General features: G+C 49.0%; 1 protein-coding gene across 8 annotated transcripts in view; it reads left to right on the top strand.

Annotated features, from left to right (window-relative positions):
* The window catches only part of CDH23 (cadherin related 23), a 522,984-nt gene extending 512,532 nt beyond the window's left edge, over positions 1-10,452 (top strand). For 4 of the 8 annotated variants that reach the window (XM_073353546.2, XM_073353545.2, XM_073353544.2 and 1 more), the window contains 9 exons: positions 926-1,023; positions 1,726-1,846; positions 2,289-2,368; positions 2,980-3,020; positions 3,474-3,534; positions 5,543-5,672; positions 6,257-6,379; positions 6,906-7,019; positions 9,220-10,452. In XM_073353546.2, the coding sequence (XP_073209647.2) occupies positions 926-1,023; positions 1,726-1,846; positions 2,289-2,368; positions 2,980-3,020; positions 3,474-3,534; positions 5,543-5,672; positions 6,257-6,379; positions 6,906-7,019; positions 9,220-9,543 (1,092 nt within the window). In that variant the 3' untranslated portion in view covers positions 9,544-10,452. Of the gene's footprint in view, positions 1-925; positions 1,024-1,725; positions 1,847-2,288; positions 2,369-2,979; positions 3,021-3,473; positions 3,535-5,542; positions 5,673-6,237; positions 6,380-6,905; positions 7,020-9,219 lie in introns of those variants that run through there. The other 4 variants (XM_073353557.2, XM_073353558.2, XM_073353547.2 and 1 more) reach the window with 3 other exon arrangements.
* Positions 10,453-15,411: the final 4,959 nt, after the last annotated feature.

Below are 15,411 nucleotides of genomic sequence, written 5' to 3'. Positions count from 1 at the left end.
ATGTCTCTGTATAGACAAGTTAGCATGTTGGGATATAGCCAGACTGGGGACATTTGATCACTCTGATTTTTTAGAATGTATCAGCTCAGTGGGAACACTGCAGGATAGAGCCAACAAAAATATCATCTTATCATTGTTCTGGAAAGAGGGGAGTGCTTATGTGAGAGGTTACATGTTTCCCCTCCCCCACACACACACTTCTCTGCTGGTCTATTATATGAATAATTCTTCGCAGTTACATAAAGTATGGGCATCTTCAAAGTGCCTTACAGACTAATTCAGTCTCCTAGCACAGCTGTATGGGACGTAAGTAATATTGTCCCCATTTTACACATGGAGAAACTGATACGCAGAGGGGTTGTGATTAGTCCAAGCTCACACAAGAAGTCAGTGGAAGATCTGGGATTAGAACTCAACAGCTCCTGGCTTCCTCCTCAACCCAAATGTCTGTGCTGCCCCTGCATGCATGGGCAATGACAGCAGCCCTTTCTGGGACAGCAGTTTGTCTCTGTGTGGAGCAGGAAAGGAGGCATAACAGCTGAATCAAGGAAGAGGGTGTCAGCCATTTATTTCAAACCCAGAATGGCCTTAATTTGCTGGCTAATGGTGTAGGACCTCCTGACTGAGGTGAATGGTCAAAGCAGTAGGCGAGCAAACTGCAGAGGTGGGCCCAAAATGAAAATTTTAAAAAGACTAATGGGCATCGCAAGAAGCCCCGGCTTACAATCTCCTATTAGTGAGAACCTTTCTGGAATGTGTTCTGAACTGGGGTTTCGCCCCACCTCTGAATTCCTGACTAACTGTGCCATGAAAGAACAGATAGCATGCACAAAGTCCTTTGGTGTGCTAGAACCTGGGGTGGTTGCCCTAGAAGGTGACATGTTCCCTGTGGCTATATCATGAGCATCTGGTTTCTCTCTCTTAGTTCCATGTGGACAAAAAGGGCCGTGTGAACTCTGCCCAGACAGAGTTGCTGATTCACGTGGTGAATAGAGAAACCAATAGGATTCTGGATGTGGAGCGGTAAGCTACTGCCTCTGTGTATGCATAGATGGGAGAGGGAAGGAAGCAGGAGGAGGGGAATTCATGCTTTTGGAATCAATAAGGAAGTTTTATACCTCAGCGTGCTTCATTTCAATGCATCAGAAGGTTGATGCCAGTAACACTGGGTCTAATGCATCTTTCTGTATGGATGGGCTTGTCCTCCCAAGGAAATCTTACTGTGTTTAAACATGCATTAGTGACACAAGTCTGATCATGACTGACTGGTCAGTGTAAACAAGGTGAAGTCATATTTGGCATTGTTTCCAACTTAGGCATCCTGCCCCCATCTCTAGAGCAGTGAAGGCAATGAAATAACACCTGCACATACCCCACTTTGCCCCAACTGCTTCAGCTCCACCAACAAAGCTTGTTGCCAGCACCAGAACAAGTGGCCATCAGACTCCAATGTTGACTTTTTAAGAAACATCTGCTAGCCCTGAAATCTGGTTAGCTTGCTACACAGCCAGGCACTTGCTGATCACCTCATTTTTAAAGACTCTTCTGGTACCATCCAAGCTGCCCAAAGCAACATGCACTTCTGCCTCCCAATGCCATTGTGCCCTGGACTATATGGAGGAGGGTTCAGGATCTCCTGGGATAAACTCTTAAAGGGTATTTCTGGTGGTCAGGAAATGAGAGGAGCCCCTATTCAAACTTCTGCTCTCTTTTCTTTCTTCCTAGAGTGATCCAGATGATTGATGATAATAAGGAGCAGCTGCGGAATCTCTTCAGGAATTACAACGTGTTGGACGTGCAGCCTGCCATCACTGCCAGGGCCCCAGATGACCTCTCAGCGCTGCAGGTAAAGGAGAGGAGCATCCTTGATTCCTTGCCTGCCTGTGCCATCCACCATTTCACGTCCCTGCAAATCACTTGGTATGGCTGTCCAGCCCACCCACTGGGTGACACTGAAGGAAAGTGCCTCTTGCACTTGCAAATTGCCTCCAAATTGCCTTTTTTTTAAAAAAGAGGAAAGTGGTATTTACAGCTGCTGACATGTGGCAGAAGGAATTATTTCTCCAGGAATTATGTCACCCAGTGGAGTGGGATGAGTTGTTGCTTTACTGCATCCACTAGCAGGTGATGGACTGTCCCTTCTCTACAGTATGTACTTTCTTCCTTTGGGCTGCTAGTGGGCCTAAAACTTGGAAATATTTCTTCTTGTATTAATATCCTGCTTGTTTGCTCTCCATCTGCAGGTTTAAAATTGCTCACATCTGTTACAAATAATTTATCTTTTCTAGATGGCAATTATCATCCTGGCTATTCTCCTCTTCCTGGCTGCCATGCTCTTCATCCTCATGAACTGGTACTACAGAACAGTGTGAGTAACCCTAAGCACCTGGGACTGCAGGACAATGCAAGTATATGAATAAACCTAAATGTTTGGATATTATAGAGCAGAATAAATGACAGCAATAACCTGAAATGACAGAACATCATGAGTAACCCATGCAACCTGGGAATGATAGGCCAGAATGGCTAATTTAAGATCCTGGGTACTGCAGGGTGAAATGATGGGCACCAATTTTAAATGCACGTAGTCTTTCAATGGAATTCAGGCTCGTAGCTCACATATTGCTGAAAATATTACTTAGGAGCCCAAGAAGCACAATCCTTTGAGTAATCCTGATGTAAAGGATCTTTCTGCAGTGACTGGAATAATATACCTACAGCGAGAGACTACAAATGTTAGAGCTCCAGCCAAGAGAAGAAGGCACCATCTGAGCTAATAGATTGTTTTTGAGAACGTCCTGAAACCATAGGCCATGTCCTTGCTGTCTAGCGACCTATGACTGTACATGGGAAGAGATTTGCAAGCACTGTCCCATTTCACGTGATTGTTCCTCACACTTCTCTCCATTAAGTCTTTCTTTCTTTCTTTCTTTCTTTCTTTCTTTCAATTGACTTAATTTTTTTCCTTTTTTTCCCCAGACATAAAAGGAAATTAAAAGCTATCGTGGCCGGCTCAACAGGTGAGAGACTTTGGGTTTTTTTTGTTGATATAACAATATGAGATTCTTCCTGAAGACATGCAGGCTAATAAATATGCGGGAAATAGTGTGAAACATAGATATTGGGCAGTGGGGAGAAACCCAGGAATCTGTTGAAAGAGACTTTGGGCTGCTAGTGGGCAATAAATTAGAAATGAGTTTGCCTCTTCATTGGTAGTAGATGGATAGATATGACATTGGGAGAATTTTTTTAGTTGCCAGAGCTTTGAGTTATCAGCCCCATAATATCTCGCCCATTGGCATTGTTGTTTCCTTCAAGATCTAGGGTGCTGGGTGTTGTTTTCTTCACGATCTAGGGTGCTTTCCCTTCTCTCTGTCAAAACAGAAGTGTGGATTTGTGCCCACAGCCATGCTGTTGTCTTTTACTTAGCCTATATAAATGTCAGTCTAATCTATACCTGCTGCCTTCCACAGGGAACCGAGGCTTCATGGACATCATGGACATGCCAAACACAAATAAATATTCCTTTGATGGGTGAGTTCACAATACTTTTCTTGCTTTTCACAGTTCACTCTACATGACACAGCAGGAGGAATCTCTGGAATTCCATGGGCAGAACAAGTGTTTTAGTACCACCACTGGCTTCTGCTAGCACAGGGGTCGGCAACCTGCAGCACGCATGCCAAAGGCAGCACGCGAGCCGATTTTTACTGGCACGGAATCCCAGACTGGCAGCAGGCTGAGCGGGGCTGGCGGCCGGGACCCGGGCTGGGAGGAGCCGGCGGACGGAACCCCAGACCGGCAACGGGCTGAGCCGCTCAGCCTGCCGCTGGTCTGGGGCTCTGTCCGCAGGTGTAGTGTATTAAATTTCCCCCCTGTAGGAATGTGCAACTGGCAGAGCACCAGGACTGGCAGCTGTAAGTAGTACACCGTAAGTAGCACATTCCTACGGGGAGAAATTTAATGCACTACACCATGGTAGAGAAGGCTGTGCCTCCACAAACAGCTGGCCCAGTTTCTGCCCCCTGACTGCCCCCCCTCATAACCCCTGATTCATCCAAACCCCCCCCCCCCACGCACACACACACCTTGTCCCCTGACCACCCCTTCCTGGGACCCCCTGCCCTCTGACTGCCCCTCTCAGAACCCTCCACCCATCCAACCCCTCCTGCTCCTTGTCTCCCGACCACCCCCTCCCAGGACCCCCCGCCCCTTACCACCCCCCACAACCCCACCCCCCATCCAAGTCCCCTGACTGTCCTGACCCCTGTCCACACCCCCGACCCCTGACAGGCCCCCTGGAACTCCCATGCCTATCCAACCACCTCTGTTCCCCATCCCCTGACCATACCGCTCAGAGCACCGGGACTGGCAGCCATAAGTAGTACACTGGAAGTAGCATACTCCTATGGGGAGCAATTTAATACACTACACCTGGCCCCACTCAGCCCGCTGATGGTCTGGAATTCTCAAAATAGGTTCTCTCACCCCGTATCAAAAATTACACTACAATTAGCTTAAAAACTTGAAAACTTAAAAACATTGTATATTATAGCAATCGTTAAAAAATGTATAATGTTAATAAAAACATAGGTCTGATGCAACAAAGTAGTTGTACTTATGTGCCTGTGCTTAGTTTGTGTTTTCGATGATTTACCTTCTAAAAAAATCTCGCATGTTTCGCACCCCCAGAAGTGGCATCTCAAAGGGGTGCGTGCACCGCAGGTTCAGAACGACTGCACTAGACTGATAAGATCTGCATTTTAATTTAATTTTAAATGAAGCTTCATAAACATTTTTAAAACCTTGTTTACTTTACATACGACAATAGTTTAGTTACATAATATAGACTTATAGAGAGAGCCCTTCTGCAAACGTTCAAATGTATTTCTGGCACGCGAAACCTTAAATTAGAGTGAATAAATGAAGACTCGGCACACCACTTCTGAAAGGGTGCCGACCCCTGTGCTACCACTTTCAACACAAATCATCTCACTTGTGAAAGCTAGGATTCCACAGCCTGGTAGTATCATGAAACACCGTAACATTACTTAGACCTGGACCTCTCTTGCAAGTCATCCTTCGTATTAATCCAGCACCCTCAGCACCAAAGCAGTGCAGACTTGTGGCACCTACTGATGAACGGCAGACACAACGGAACTTTGAAAATCACTTGCAGGCAGATGTTACAATTCTACAGTTTATCACCTATAGATTCTTACAGGAAGGGGTCTGGGCCAGGTGGTTTTTGCTTGAAGTTGTTGTTTAAATGCCTAATCCAGGCTTTTAGAATTAATTGTACAGAAATGCCTCCTAATTTAACTACAGCTTGAAGGCAAATGGAGGATTGAAGCAAATTCATATTTTGTGTGTGATGGAAGGAGGAGGTATGACCTTGTCAGAATCTGTTTTTTGGGAGGAGTGATTACAGTGCATAAAACCCCTAGAGTTGAGCAATGTGTTATTTTCAGAGAAGCAGCAATAGCGGGGCCCATCTCACTGTCTCCCTTCATTCACCTCAGCCCTTTGTGTGTCTGTGTAGGGCTAACCCTGTGTGGCTAGATCCTTTCTGCAGGAATATGGAGCTAGCCGCGCAGGCAGAGCATGAAGATGACCTGCCTGAGAACCTGAGTGAAATCACAGACCTATGGAACAGCCCAGCCAGGACTCATGTGAGATACTGCCAGCTTATTCTTACTTTCGGCGGGGGAGTGACAGCTCAGTCAGATTCAGATGGCCTGAGTTCGCATCTCACTAATACCAGTGCAAATCAGGAGTAATTCCATTGTAGTTAATAGAGCTACCCCAGCCCGCCCCTTCTGCCCGAGGCCCTGCCCTTCCTGCCCCTCTTCCCCCACCACAGCCCAGAGGGCACACACACCCCTAGGCCGCCCGAGCATCCCTGGCCCTGAGTGTGCGGTGTGGCCCCCCAGCCCCGGAGCACAGGGAGAGTGGGCAGCGTGGCCCCCAGCCCCGGAGCGCAGGGAGGGCGGATGGGCGGTGCGAGCATGGCTCCAGCCACCTGGAGTCCCTGACCATAGGCCGGCCCCAGCCCACGGCTCTGGGGGAAAAAGCCGGCCCACAGCCCCGCAGAGCACCAAGTGGGAAGCAGGAGGGGGCCTGAGGGTGGAGCGTGGGCAGGATCACACAGGGCTGTTTGGGAAGGCACAGACTCCCCAGCCTTTGATACCCACCGCCTATGGTTCTGGCCCATTTTTGCTGAGGTTTTCTTTTCAGAAACTCCTGTCCATTGTAGGGAACGTTTGGAAGAGAGCCCTCTGCTGCCAAACCTGATGATGACCGTTACCTGCGAGCAGCCATCCAGGAATATGACAACATTGCCAAACTAGGTCAGATCATGCGGGAAGGACCCATCAAGGTGAGTGGTGTTGTCTTCCTCCATTTTTGTCCAATAGCCTTCACATTTCAGTCCTATGCCATCTTAGTCATTGTCCTCCTTTGTGAAAGGAGCAGGAGACAGTGAGGTTTCCAAATAGCTCCAGATTCGCCGCAGCTCAGAGGAACGTTGCCCTGACATAATCCAGTGCAGACTAGTCTTTGCTGCATGTACCGATTGGGAAACTAACAGGAACGCAGCTCTGAAATTCACCCATCTAGACACAGCACAATCTTTGAGCAGAAAACCAGCCTTGGCATCTAACTGTTGTGACAGCCATAGCAAATGCACTATGGCAAATCCCATGTTTAAAACGTGATAGCACTGGATTGACATAAAGCACATAGTTTCTTTTGAGATCATTTTTTGTTTAGGGGAAAGTGCCTGCCTGGTTCCTCTTGGATGGAGTTAGGTTCACACCTGGACTTCCTCACTGAGGTTGTTTCAGAGTTTGGGGCTGGCGGGGAGGAGCCCCTGTATAATCTCTCCTGTTGCCCCCTCCATCCAGGGCTCTCTCTTGAAGGTGGTCTTGGACGACTACATGCGGCTGAAAAAACTGCTTGCCCAGAGGATGGTGCATAAAGCCACCACCAGTCAGGGGGACCAGTCCTCGGTTACCGAGGTAGAAAGCGTGTGCATGGACATGAGAGGAAATGCTTGCTGTGCCCTCTGGAATGGAGTGTCTGTTTCCATGCCTTTGACCTGCTCTAAACTCTGCTGGGTGACCCTTTTGCCCCCTAAAGTTGTGTGAGCTCATGGCTGCCAGTTTAACCAGATGCAGGGGAGGGGGCTCCCTCCTCCTTACTGGAGACCATATTCACAAAAACACTCTGACTTGGCACAAAGAGAGATTCCAGCCGTAGCCACATTCCTGCCCATGTCATCACCAAGGTGCAGAATGGAATGGTGCTGGAATACAGTGGAGTTGATGGCATGCCACTCACCAGAGTATGTTTCCCCCAAGATGGGTCTGACAGCAAGACAGTGTCTTTCTTTCCTCTCTAAATGTCCACACTGACCCTTCTTTTCATCCACCGGTTAATGTGACATCCCACCATTAACCGGTTCCCCTTTATCCTGTTTGCTTGGACTATTTGCTCCTTGGAACAAGCCTTTAGAATATATCATTCCAATAATAATAGTTAGCTGATCAGCCTCTCCGTTTCTACAGCGCTCTGTTCTCCTGGTTCTCTGACATTGCTGCCTGCTCATTCAGCATCTCATTTGGCGGCTCTCCTCCTCTTGGCCCCACACATGTTGGTGTGAATCAGAATTTTGTCCTCTTCTCTCGTGGCAGCATCTTCTACTTTCTCAGCTTCAAGCTCTGTCTCTGTGAGGGATTCCCAGGCCTGCGTCTCTCTGGCTCCAGTCTCACATCTCCTCCTGCACTTCCAACCAAAATCTCAAACTCTCTCTCCAAAGCACAGGTTTTTGTTTTTCCTCCCCATTCATGGCCATTTCATTTCCTGTGCCCCCTATGCTCCCGTCTTCCAGGCTTGCCACCTCTCTCATTCAGCTCCTCTTCTTCTGCCCTCAGGCCAGATTTCTACTCCTCCCTGGTGTTTGTTCTGTAGAATATTGTCAAATATCCATCCTTCCTTCTGTATGCTCACAGCTAAACCGCGGCCAGTGGCAGCTAGTGCCTTCTGTTAATGGTGGGGCTGCAGGGAGCAGAGCCCACTCCCCTGCTTTTTTCTATCCCCTCACCAGCCCCCCACCATTGTAGGTTAAGCAGGTTTTCAAAGTGGAGAAGCTGAGATCTGGCTGTGGAGGTTATGGGGAAGGGTTTGGCAGATGGGGGTTGATGGAGAGGTGAGAGGAAAAGAGGCGCCTCTTCTACCACCTTCCCCCTTTCAGAATGAAAATCTGAGAGACCTTACTATACAGGGCGGGGTGGGAGACAACAGGAGTTAGCCTCCTGCTCTCCCTCCCCACAAACCCCCAGCTCAGAGCCAGTTCTTACTTTCCTAGCTCCCTTTAATCTCTTTCCCCACAACTCTGAACCCACATTCACACACAGCCCCATTCCCTCCACTCACCTTCCCTCAGAATCCCACTCGCTTGTCCTCAGTCATGCTGGCAAACCCACCCCTCCCACTTAAGCCTCCTCCATTCCCAAAGTCTCCTCAGCTCCCTTCAACCCAACCCCAGATTGTGCAAAAAGCTCCTTCCTCCTGGCCTCTCCTGCCTACGTTGGCCTTCGCTCCCACCGTCTGCCCCAGAACCCCCAGCCCTGGCACTCAAAAACCAGTGGAGTCTCTTTCAGGCCTGTCAGAAGGAAAAGTGTCTGAAAATCTACTGTTGAAATCTCCCACTTGAACTCACCCCATTTGCACTCTCCACTGCACAGTATTTTGCTCCAAGACCAACACAGCTCAGAAACCAATTCCATGAGCCTACTGTAATACAAATAATAAATACTTCATCATTTAGATTGCAAGCTCCTTGGGGGCAGGGTCTGCCTCAGTCTATATTTCTGTACAGCCTCTAGCACAACTTAGCCCTGGTCCCAGCTGAGGCCTCTGGGTGCCACTGAGGAGGAGTGGAGGAGCTCATAGCTACAGATTTTGTGTTAATGCTCATAGACCATGTAAGATCTACCTCAGATTCCAGTTTAGCTTTAAGACGTAGCAAAGAAAACACTGCCTACAAATATAGCTAGTGGAACCTGCTCCTCCTGCGGACCCATGCTTCAGGAAAAGTGGTCTAGGGCCTTCAGGGAGACAACTGGTAACCGGCAATGATGCTAAGGGAGGCAGGGGAGGGAAAGGGACACAAGTATTGGAACCCATGTTGTTGATTTGTGCTTGGGCTTCTTACAGCTGATCCAGAATGACCTGGATGAAGAGGAGGAGCAGAGCCCGAGCCAGGGGAGCCTTCGGTTCCGGCACAAGCAACCTGTTGAGCTCAAAGGCCCAGATGGTATCCATGTGGTGCATGGCAGCACGGGCACTCTGCTAACTTCTGATCTCAACAGCCTGCCAGAGGATGACCAGAAAGTGCTGGTTCGGTCCCTGGAGACACTGAACACGGACTGTGGAAGCTATAACGACCGCAATGCTCGCACCGAGTCTGCCAAATCCACCCCCATGCACAAGATGAGGGAGGTGATTATGGAGAGCCCACTGGAGATCACAGAGTTATGACTAGAAGTGTCGTCTCTCGTCTAGCATTCCAAGAAAGTGTGGCCAAGCAGACCGTCACTGCAAAAAGAAAACACAGACTTGGGGCAAGAGGGTAAAAGAGAACCTGGTGGCCTAATCACTGCCCCCGTAGTTCCCAAAACTAATCCCACAGAGATCGTCAACTGTTTTGTTTTGATACAGCAGCCTTGGGGAGCCTTACCGTGGTGGAGGGCTCTCGGGACTGTGCTTTACTAGACGCGCACATCATTTGATCATTAAATTCATATTTTTTTATTTTTTTTAAAAATATAAAAGATTAAAAGTTTCAAAACAGAAGAAGGGAAGCCCTGTGGAATCAAGACACAAACTACAAATGTTTAGGTTGCAAAAAGACCTGCACCCAGTGGGTACAAAGACTCAAGACATGCATGTTTCCTAGCTCCTCAACTCGCCCATGGCTGCATCCTCCTACTATGCATGGGACAGGAGCACATCACACCAGGGTGGGAGAAGAAGGGTCTGGGGCTGGTGTGGCATTCCAGGAAGCCTATAAAGGGAGTCTGAATCTGTTTGGCATTAATCTGTGTCATCACCTTTACAGGAAGAGAAAATAAACCGAAGACATTTCTCCATTTTGCTGGCTTACCAAATCGTATATGACGTCAACCGGAAACAGACTGACATTAACTTGGGTTTTGAATGTAGAGTGTTCGTGTGTAATTTTTTTTGTTTGTTTGTTCCGTTTCTAATAGTAACTTGTTGAGAGTTTTGGGAATGGTCTGTTAAATGAACCAGAAATACAATATGGATTTGGTTAACCTGTCCATTGTTATTTCTTTCTCACTACCAAGGGGCACTTCACTGGGGAAGGTGTTGTTTACATACCTCTGAGTGCTCACTCATCTGTGTATACACTGCTGTATATCAGCAAAGAACTATTATTACTGAATTTCTTGTTGTGGATTAAACACAGAATAGTGTGTGGCCTCACTCCGTTTCTCTGCTCACATTTCCCAATCTGCAACCCTACAGGAAGTGGCAAGAATACTTTAATCTCTACCCCCACAGAACCCTAACAATACTACCCAAAAGAGACTCCTTTCTAACAGACTTCTAGCAAAGGAATGTAATCCCTTTGAAGAAGTCAGTGTTATTCCACAGTCCTGCAGGCATGCTGCTGAGCAATAGCATGCACATGGTACACACTGGAGCCAGCTGTGTCGCATGACATTGGGTTTGATGTGGGAATCACCTGGTGAAGTTCTATGGCCCATGGTATGCAGGAGGTCAGACTCGATTATCATAATGGTCCTTTCTGACCTTCAAAATCTCTGAACACATTATTAATGTGTAGGACACATGGTAAGATTCAGCTTTAGCTGAAGTCAGGCCATAATGGGGACATCTAGCAGAAGAATATGGTGATCACAGTAGATGCAAGCCAGAAAGAACTTCAACTACTACTGCGTGTGCCTTGTGGGGGAGGGGAACAAAAAGCTTGTCCCACTTGCAGGAAGTTTTTATTGTTAGAGAAGTTTTAGTGCAAAATCAAAACACTGTAGAAAGCAACTGCATCTCCTTCTCTACGTCCAGGCCCCCGTATCTACAGCTGGGCAGCAGCAACTGGAAATGGCTGATCTTGAAGGGTCCTGACTTCTGAGTTAAAGTGCATCAGCTCACAAATAAGTTCTGAATCCACCTTAGGTACACCTCCCTGTAGTATCTGAGCGCCACGGGTGTGGTATCCCTGGCACAAAGCGAATGTCATTCATTCGTTACAAGAAGGCAGGAAAATTGAAACCTCCCCTCAGGACGTAGGGTCCCTTACAAAATGGCTATTTGATATGACTGACCATTGGCATGGATTGGTCACAGCTGCCCAACCTCTCTCTGTTACACAGAGTCCGCATTGTCATATGGCGCTCCTCTTCCCCAACCCCTCTGCTAATGCAGCACCTCCTCCCAGGAAGCAGGAGATGAGTTGTTAGCCCTAAAGAGATTGAGGCTGAGTGAGTTCACTCTCTTTCACCCTGGGTAGCATGGCTGCAGCATGCGCTTTTTCTTTCTGTTTCTCTGCCTAAAGAACGAAAGAGACATGAGGACAGGAACACAGCAAAACCCTTAGAAAAGGCCAGGGGAGTTTGCAAGCCTGGGGACAATTAGCTGCTTCATCGCAGGGCTAAGTGACGCTCCATCAGCCTTGCTTTCCTGGCCACATAGGATAAGGAGCTGTCACTAGCGCTGTCCGTCTGGCCTCATAGGTTCCTCCTTGCCTCACAGTGGGGCCTCTTCTATGTTCACGCCGAGAGGCCTTCCTCCTAGACACCACCCCCCCAGGGTATTGTCCTATTTTCCAGCCATCCTTTTGACCACTCAGAGACTGCGTTTTCCCTCAGGAGAACACGCATCTACTGTGCTTTTTGTGTCCTGAGTGGACCTTGTCTTTCATAGAATATCAGGGTTGGAAGGGACCTCAGGACAGAGACTGCGTTTTCCCTCAGGAGAACACGCATCTACTGTGCTTTTTGTGTCCTGAGTGGACCTTGTCTTTCATAGAATATCAGGGTTGGAAGGGACCTCAGGAGGTCATCTAGTCCAACCCACTGCTCAAAGCAGGACCAATCCCCAATTTTTGCCTCGGATCCCTAAAGGATTGAACGCACAATCCTGGGTTTAGCAGGCCAATGCTCAAACCACTGAGCTAAACCTCCCCGTTTAAAAGGTGCTGCTTGGTTTCTTTTGAAGAACATTGGGTAAGTCTTGTAACATCTGTATCAAATGACTTGGGCAAGAGAGCAACAATCTCACTGGCTTACAAACACTGCATCTAAGATGAGCGACCCAGGCCCCCCGAGCCACGAGGTAGCAGGGCAGGGCTCCGGCCACTGCAGGGAGCCCTGGGCCCTTTAAAGTGTCCCAGGGGCGCCTCACAGCGGCTGGAGCCTCCGGGCTCTTTAAAGCGTCCCCCCGAGCCTTACTGCTGGAGCCCTGGGGTAGTGGCAGCAGGGCTCCAGCGCTGATTTAAAGGGTCAGGGGCTCCAGCCGCTGCAGGGAGCCCCGTGCCCCTTAGAGCACCCCTCCAAACCCCTGGGGCTCCCCACAGCAGCCAGAGCCCTGGGGTATCGGCAGCAGGGCTCCAGCGGTGATTTAAAGGGCCTGGAGCTCCATTGCAGCGGCAGCGGCCAGAGCCCTATAAATCGCTTCTGAGCCCCAGGGCTCCCAGCTGCCTCTGCAGCTGGTAGCTCTAGGGATGATTTAAAGGCCCCAGGGCTCCCATCCTCAAATGCGATTCACCCATCCAGGGGTGCACTGGCAACCTCCTGCATGAGCATGCACATGCCTCCAGCCTCAGTGTTCACTGGCTGGCTGAGACATTTATTGTTCTTTGAGACCTTTTAAAAATGGACACTGTAATATTGAAACATGAGGTTATGTTCTCCAGCAGGCTGGGTGTGAACACTGCAGACACCTCATGGGTAAAACAGAGCAGGGCATCAGAGAGTAAAAGAGATGGCGCAGGACGTCAGAGAGGAAAAGAAGTTCAGAGGGCTGAATGTGAGAAGTGGGAAGCTGAAAATACTGTGTTAAGTACTGGAATAAAATTGTGTCCTAGAGCATGATTTGAGTGGTCAGTCCTATCTAAAGCCAGATAGGAGAGGTTTAAGGTGAGCTTTGGGAGGCATAGCCACTGTTATGGTTAAATCTAAGCACATGGATAAGTCTTCTTTGTGACATGTGTGATTGGTGCATATGGTATGTCCTGTTATTAGCCAGTTTAAGCAACACTTCTGGCGTGGGTGCCAAGGTGAAGGATTCGGCCATGGGGTTGGGTGTGTGAACCACAGCCAAGCCCTTTACAAACTCCAAGATGCTGAAGTCATTCATATTTTAAATAGAACGTGTCAAAAAAATGGGGTGGCCTTCTCCCCCAGACAAGGTCAATTTTCAGCAAAAATTCAAAAATATTAAGACTGAAAAGCAACCACATTTGATTTGGAAAGGCTGGTGTGGTGCCCCGTGCTCCTAGTCTCTTCTGGAGGCAGGACTTCCTTGTTGGACTACATCCCCTATGACCAAACATGATTTCCTCTGTTTGTGAGGGGATGCAGTTCATAAGGAGAGACCCTCGCCCCCGTGCATTAGTCCATCCAGGGCCGCCCCCCATAGAGGAAAATGAGGCTACAAGACAACTGAACGATACTTCTCAAGGAACTGCAGCAGCCATGGTTTTGGCCAAAATATTTTGACCAAAAAATTGAATTTTTCTGCGGGAAGCAGATATTTTTGTAAAAAGTTTAAATGAATCCAAAACCCCAGTTCTCCACCAAAAAACATCCCAGAATATAAACCTCTTGGGACCCCAGCACCTCAGACCTCATGTGGGAGCGAGTCTACCACCCAGTGGGAATAACCTGCTTCAGCAGAATAAAGGCTGCAAGAGGAAATGGCCAACAGCAGGTTTTCACTGTAATGAGACAGGCGTGACAGCCCCTTCCCTACCACTGACAGGCCCACGGAAGCTCCTTGAAATGGAACAAAACAAAAGAAAAAACAAAACAAAAAATGATTTTTTCAAGTTGCAAACCTATATCTAGGTCTTGCTGTGTCAGGGCCTGGAACACTAGCATTAGGGACATTGGCAAGATGCTCCTCACCAGAATAGTCATACTGGGGCAGATCAGTGGTCCATCTAGCCCAATATTCTGTCTTCTAATAGTGGCCAATGCTAGATGCCTCTAGGGAATGAGCAGAACAGGACAATTATCAAGTCATCCATCCCCTTCCCAGCTTCTGGCAGTCAGCAGTTTAGGGACACACACCCCACCCTCAGAGAATGAGGTTGCATCCTGACCATCTTGGCTAATAGCCATTGGTGGACCTGTCCTCCATGAATGTATTTAATTCTTTTTTGAAACCAGTATGGCCTTCACAACACCCCCTGGGTGATTGTTGACTGTTCAGAGAACTTTTCACGATGACGCCAAGATCTTTTTTCTTCAGTGGTAACAGCTAATTTAGATCCCATCGTTTGGTATGTATAGTGGGGATTATGTTTTCCAATGTGCATTACTTTGCATTTATCAACACTGAATTTCATCTACCAACCTCATCTCTGCCTGCTATAGGAGGCCAGGGTGAGGGAGAGTCTACTAGAGCAGGCGTCGGCAATCTATGGCACACGTGCCAAACACGGCACACCAGCCAATTTTTAATGGCACGCTGCTGCCTGCTGGACCCGGGCAGACAGCAGCATGCCATTAAAATTCCTGCCCAGCCCGGACTGCTCTTTTCCGCCCCCCGCCCACTCCTTGCAGGGTAGGCAAGCTTCACCCTCCCTCCGCCTCTTCCCCCAGCATGCTGGGTTCCTGCCCCTCCCTGCAGCCTATCAGCTGACAGCCCTTGCTATGGGGGGAGGGGGGAGGGAAAAGCAGAACCGCAGCACCTCTCTCTGCTCTGGGGACCTTGGGGAGGGGGGCGGAATCAGGGCACATCCCCTCCAGCCCCCTGCTGTGAACCCCTGCAACCCCAACCCACACCCCCAGCCCTCTGCCCTGACTCCTCCTCACACACACCCAGCCCTCTGCCCTCACCTCTGCACCCTCCCTCACATCCCAGCCCCTGCACACCCTATGCCCTGACTCTTGCACCCCCTACATCCCCACTCCCAGCCTGAGCACCAAACGGGAGCTCCTGCACCCCTCGCACCAAATGGGAGCTGCCCAGGTAAATGCTCCACACCCAAACCTCCTGCCCCAACCCTAAGCCCCCTCCCTCATTCTAGCTCCTGGCCAGACCCTACACCCCAACCCCCAGCCTGCTCCTTTACCCCCAGCCCTGTGCTCAGCACACTCCCGCCCTCATCTCAGTGCAGCGAGAGAGGAAGAGAAT

Source organism: Lepidochelys kempii, chromosome 7 (genome assembly GCF_965140285.1).
Source record: "Lepidochelys kempii isolate rLepKem1 chromosome 7, rLepKem1.hap1, whole genome shotgun sequence".
NCBI classification, from domain to species: Eukaryota; Metazoa; Chordata; order Testudines; family Cheloniidae; genus Lepidochelys; species Lepidochelys kempii.
The sequence above is the reverse complement of the archived record's forward strand: the minus strand, read 5'-3'. Positions and strand labels throughout refer to the sequence as shown.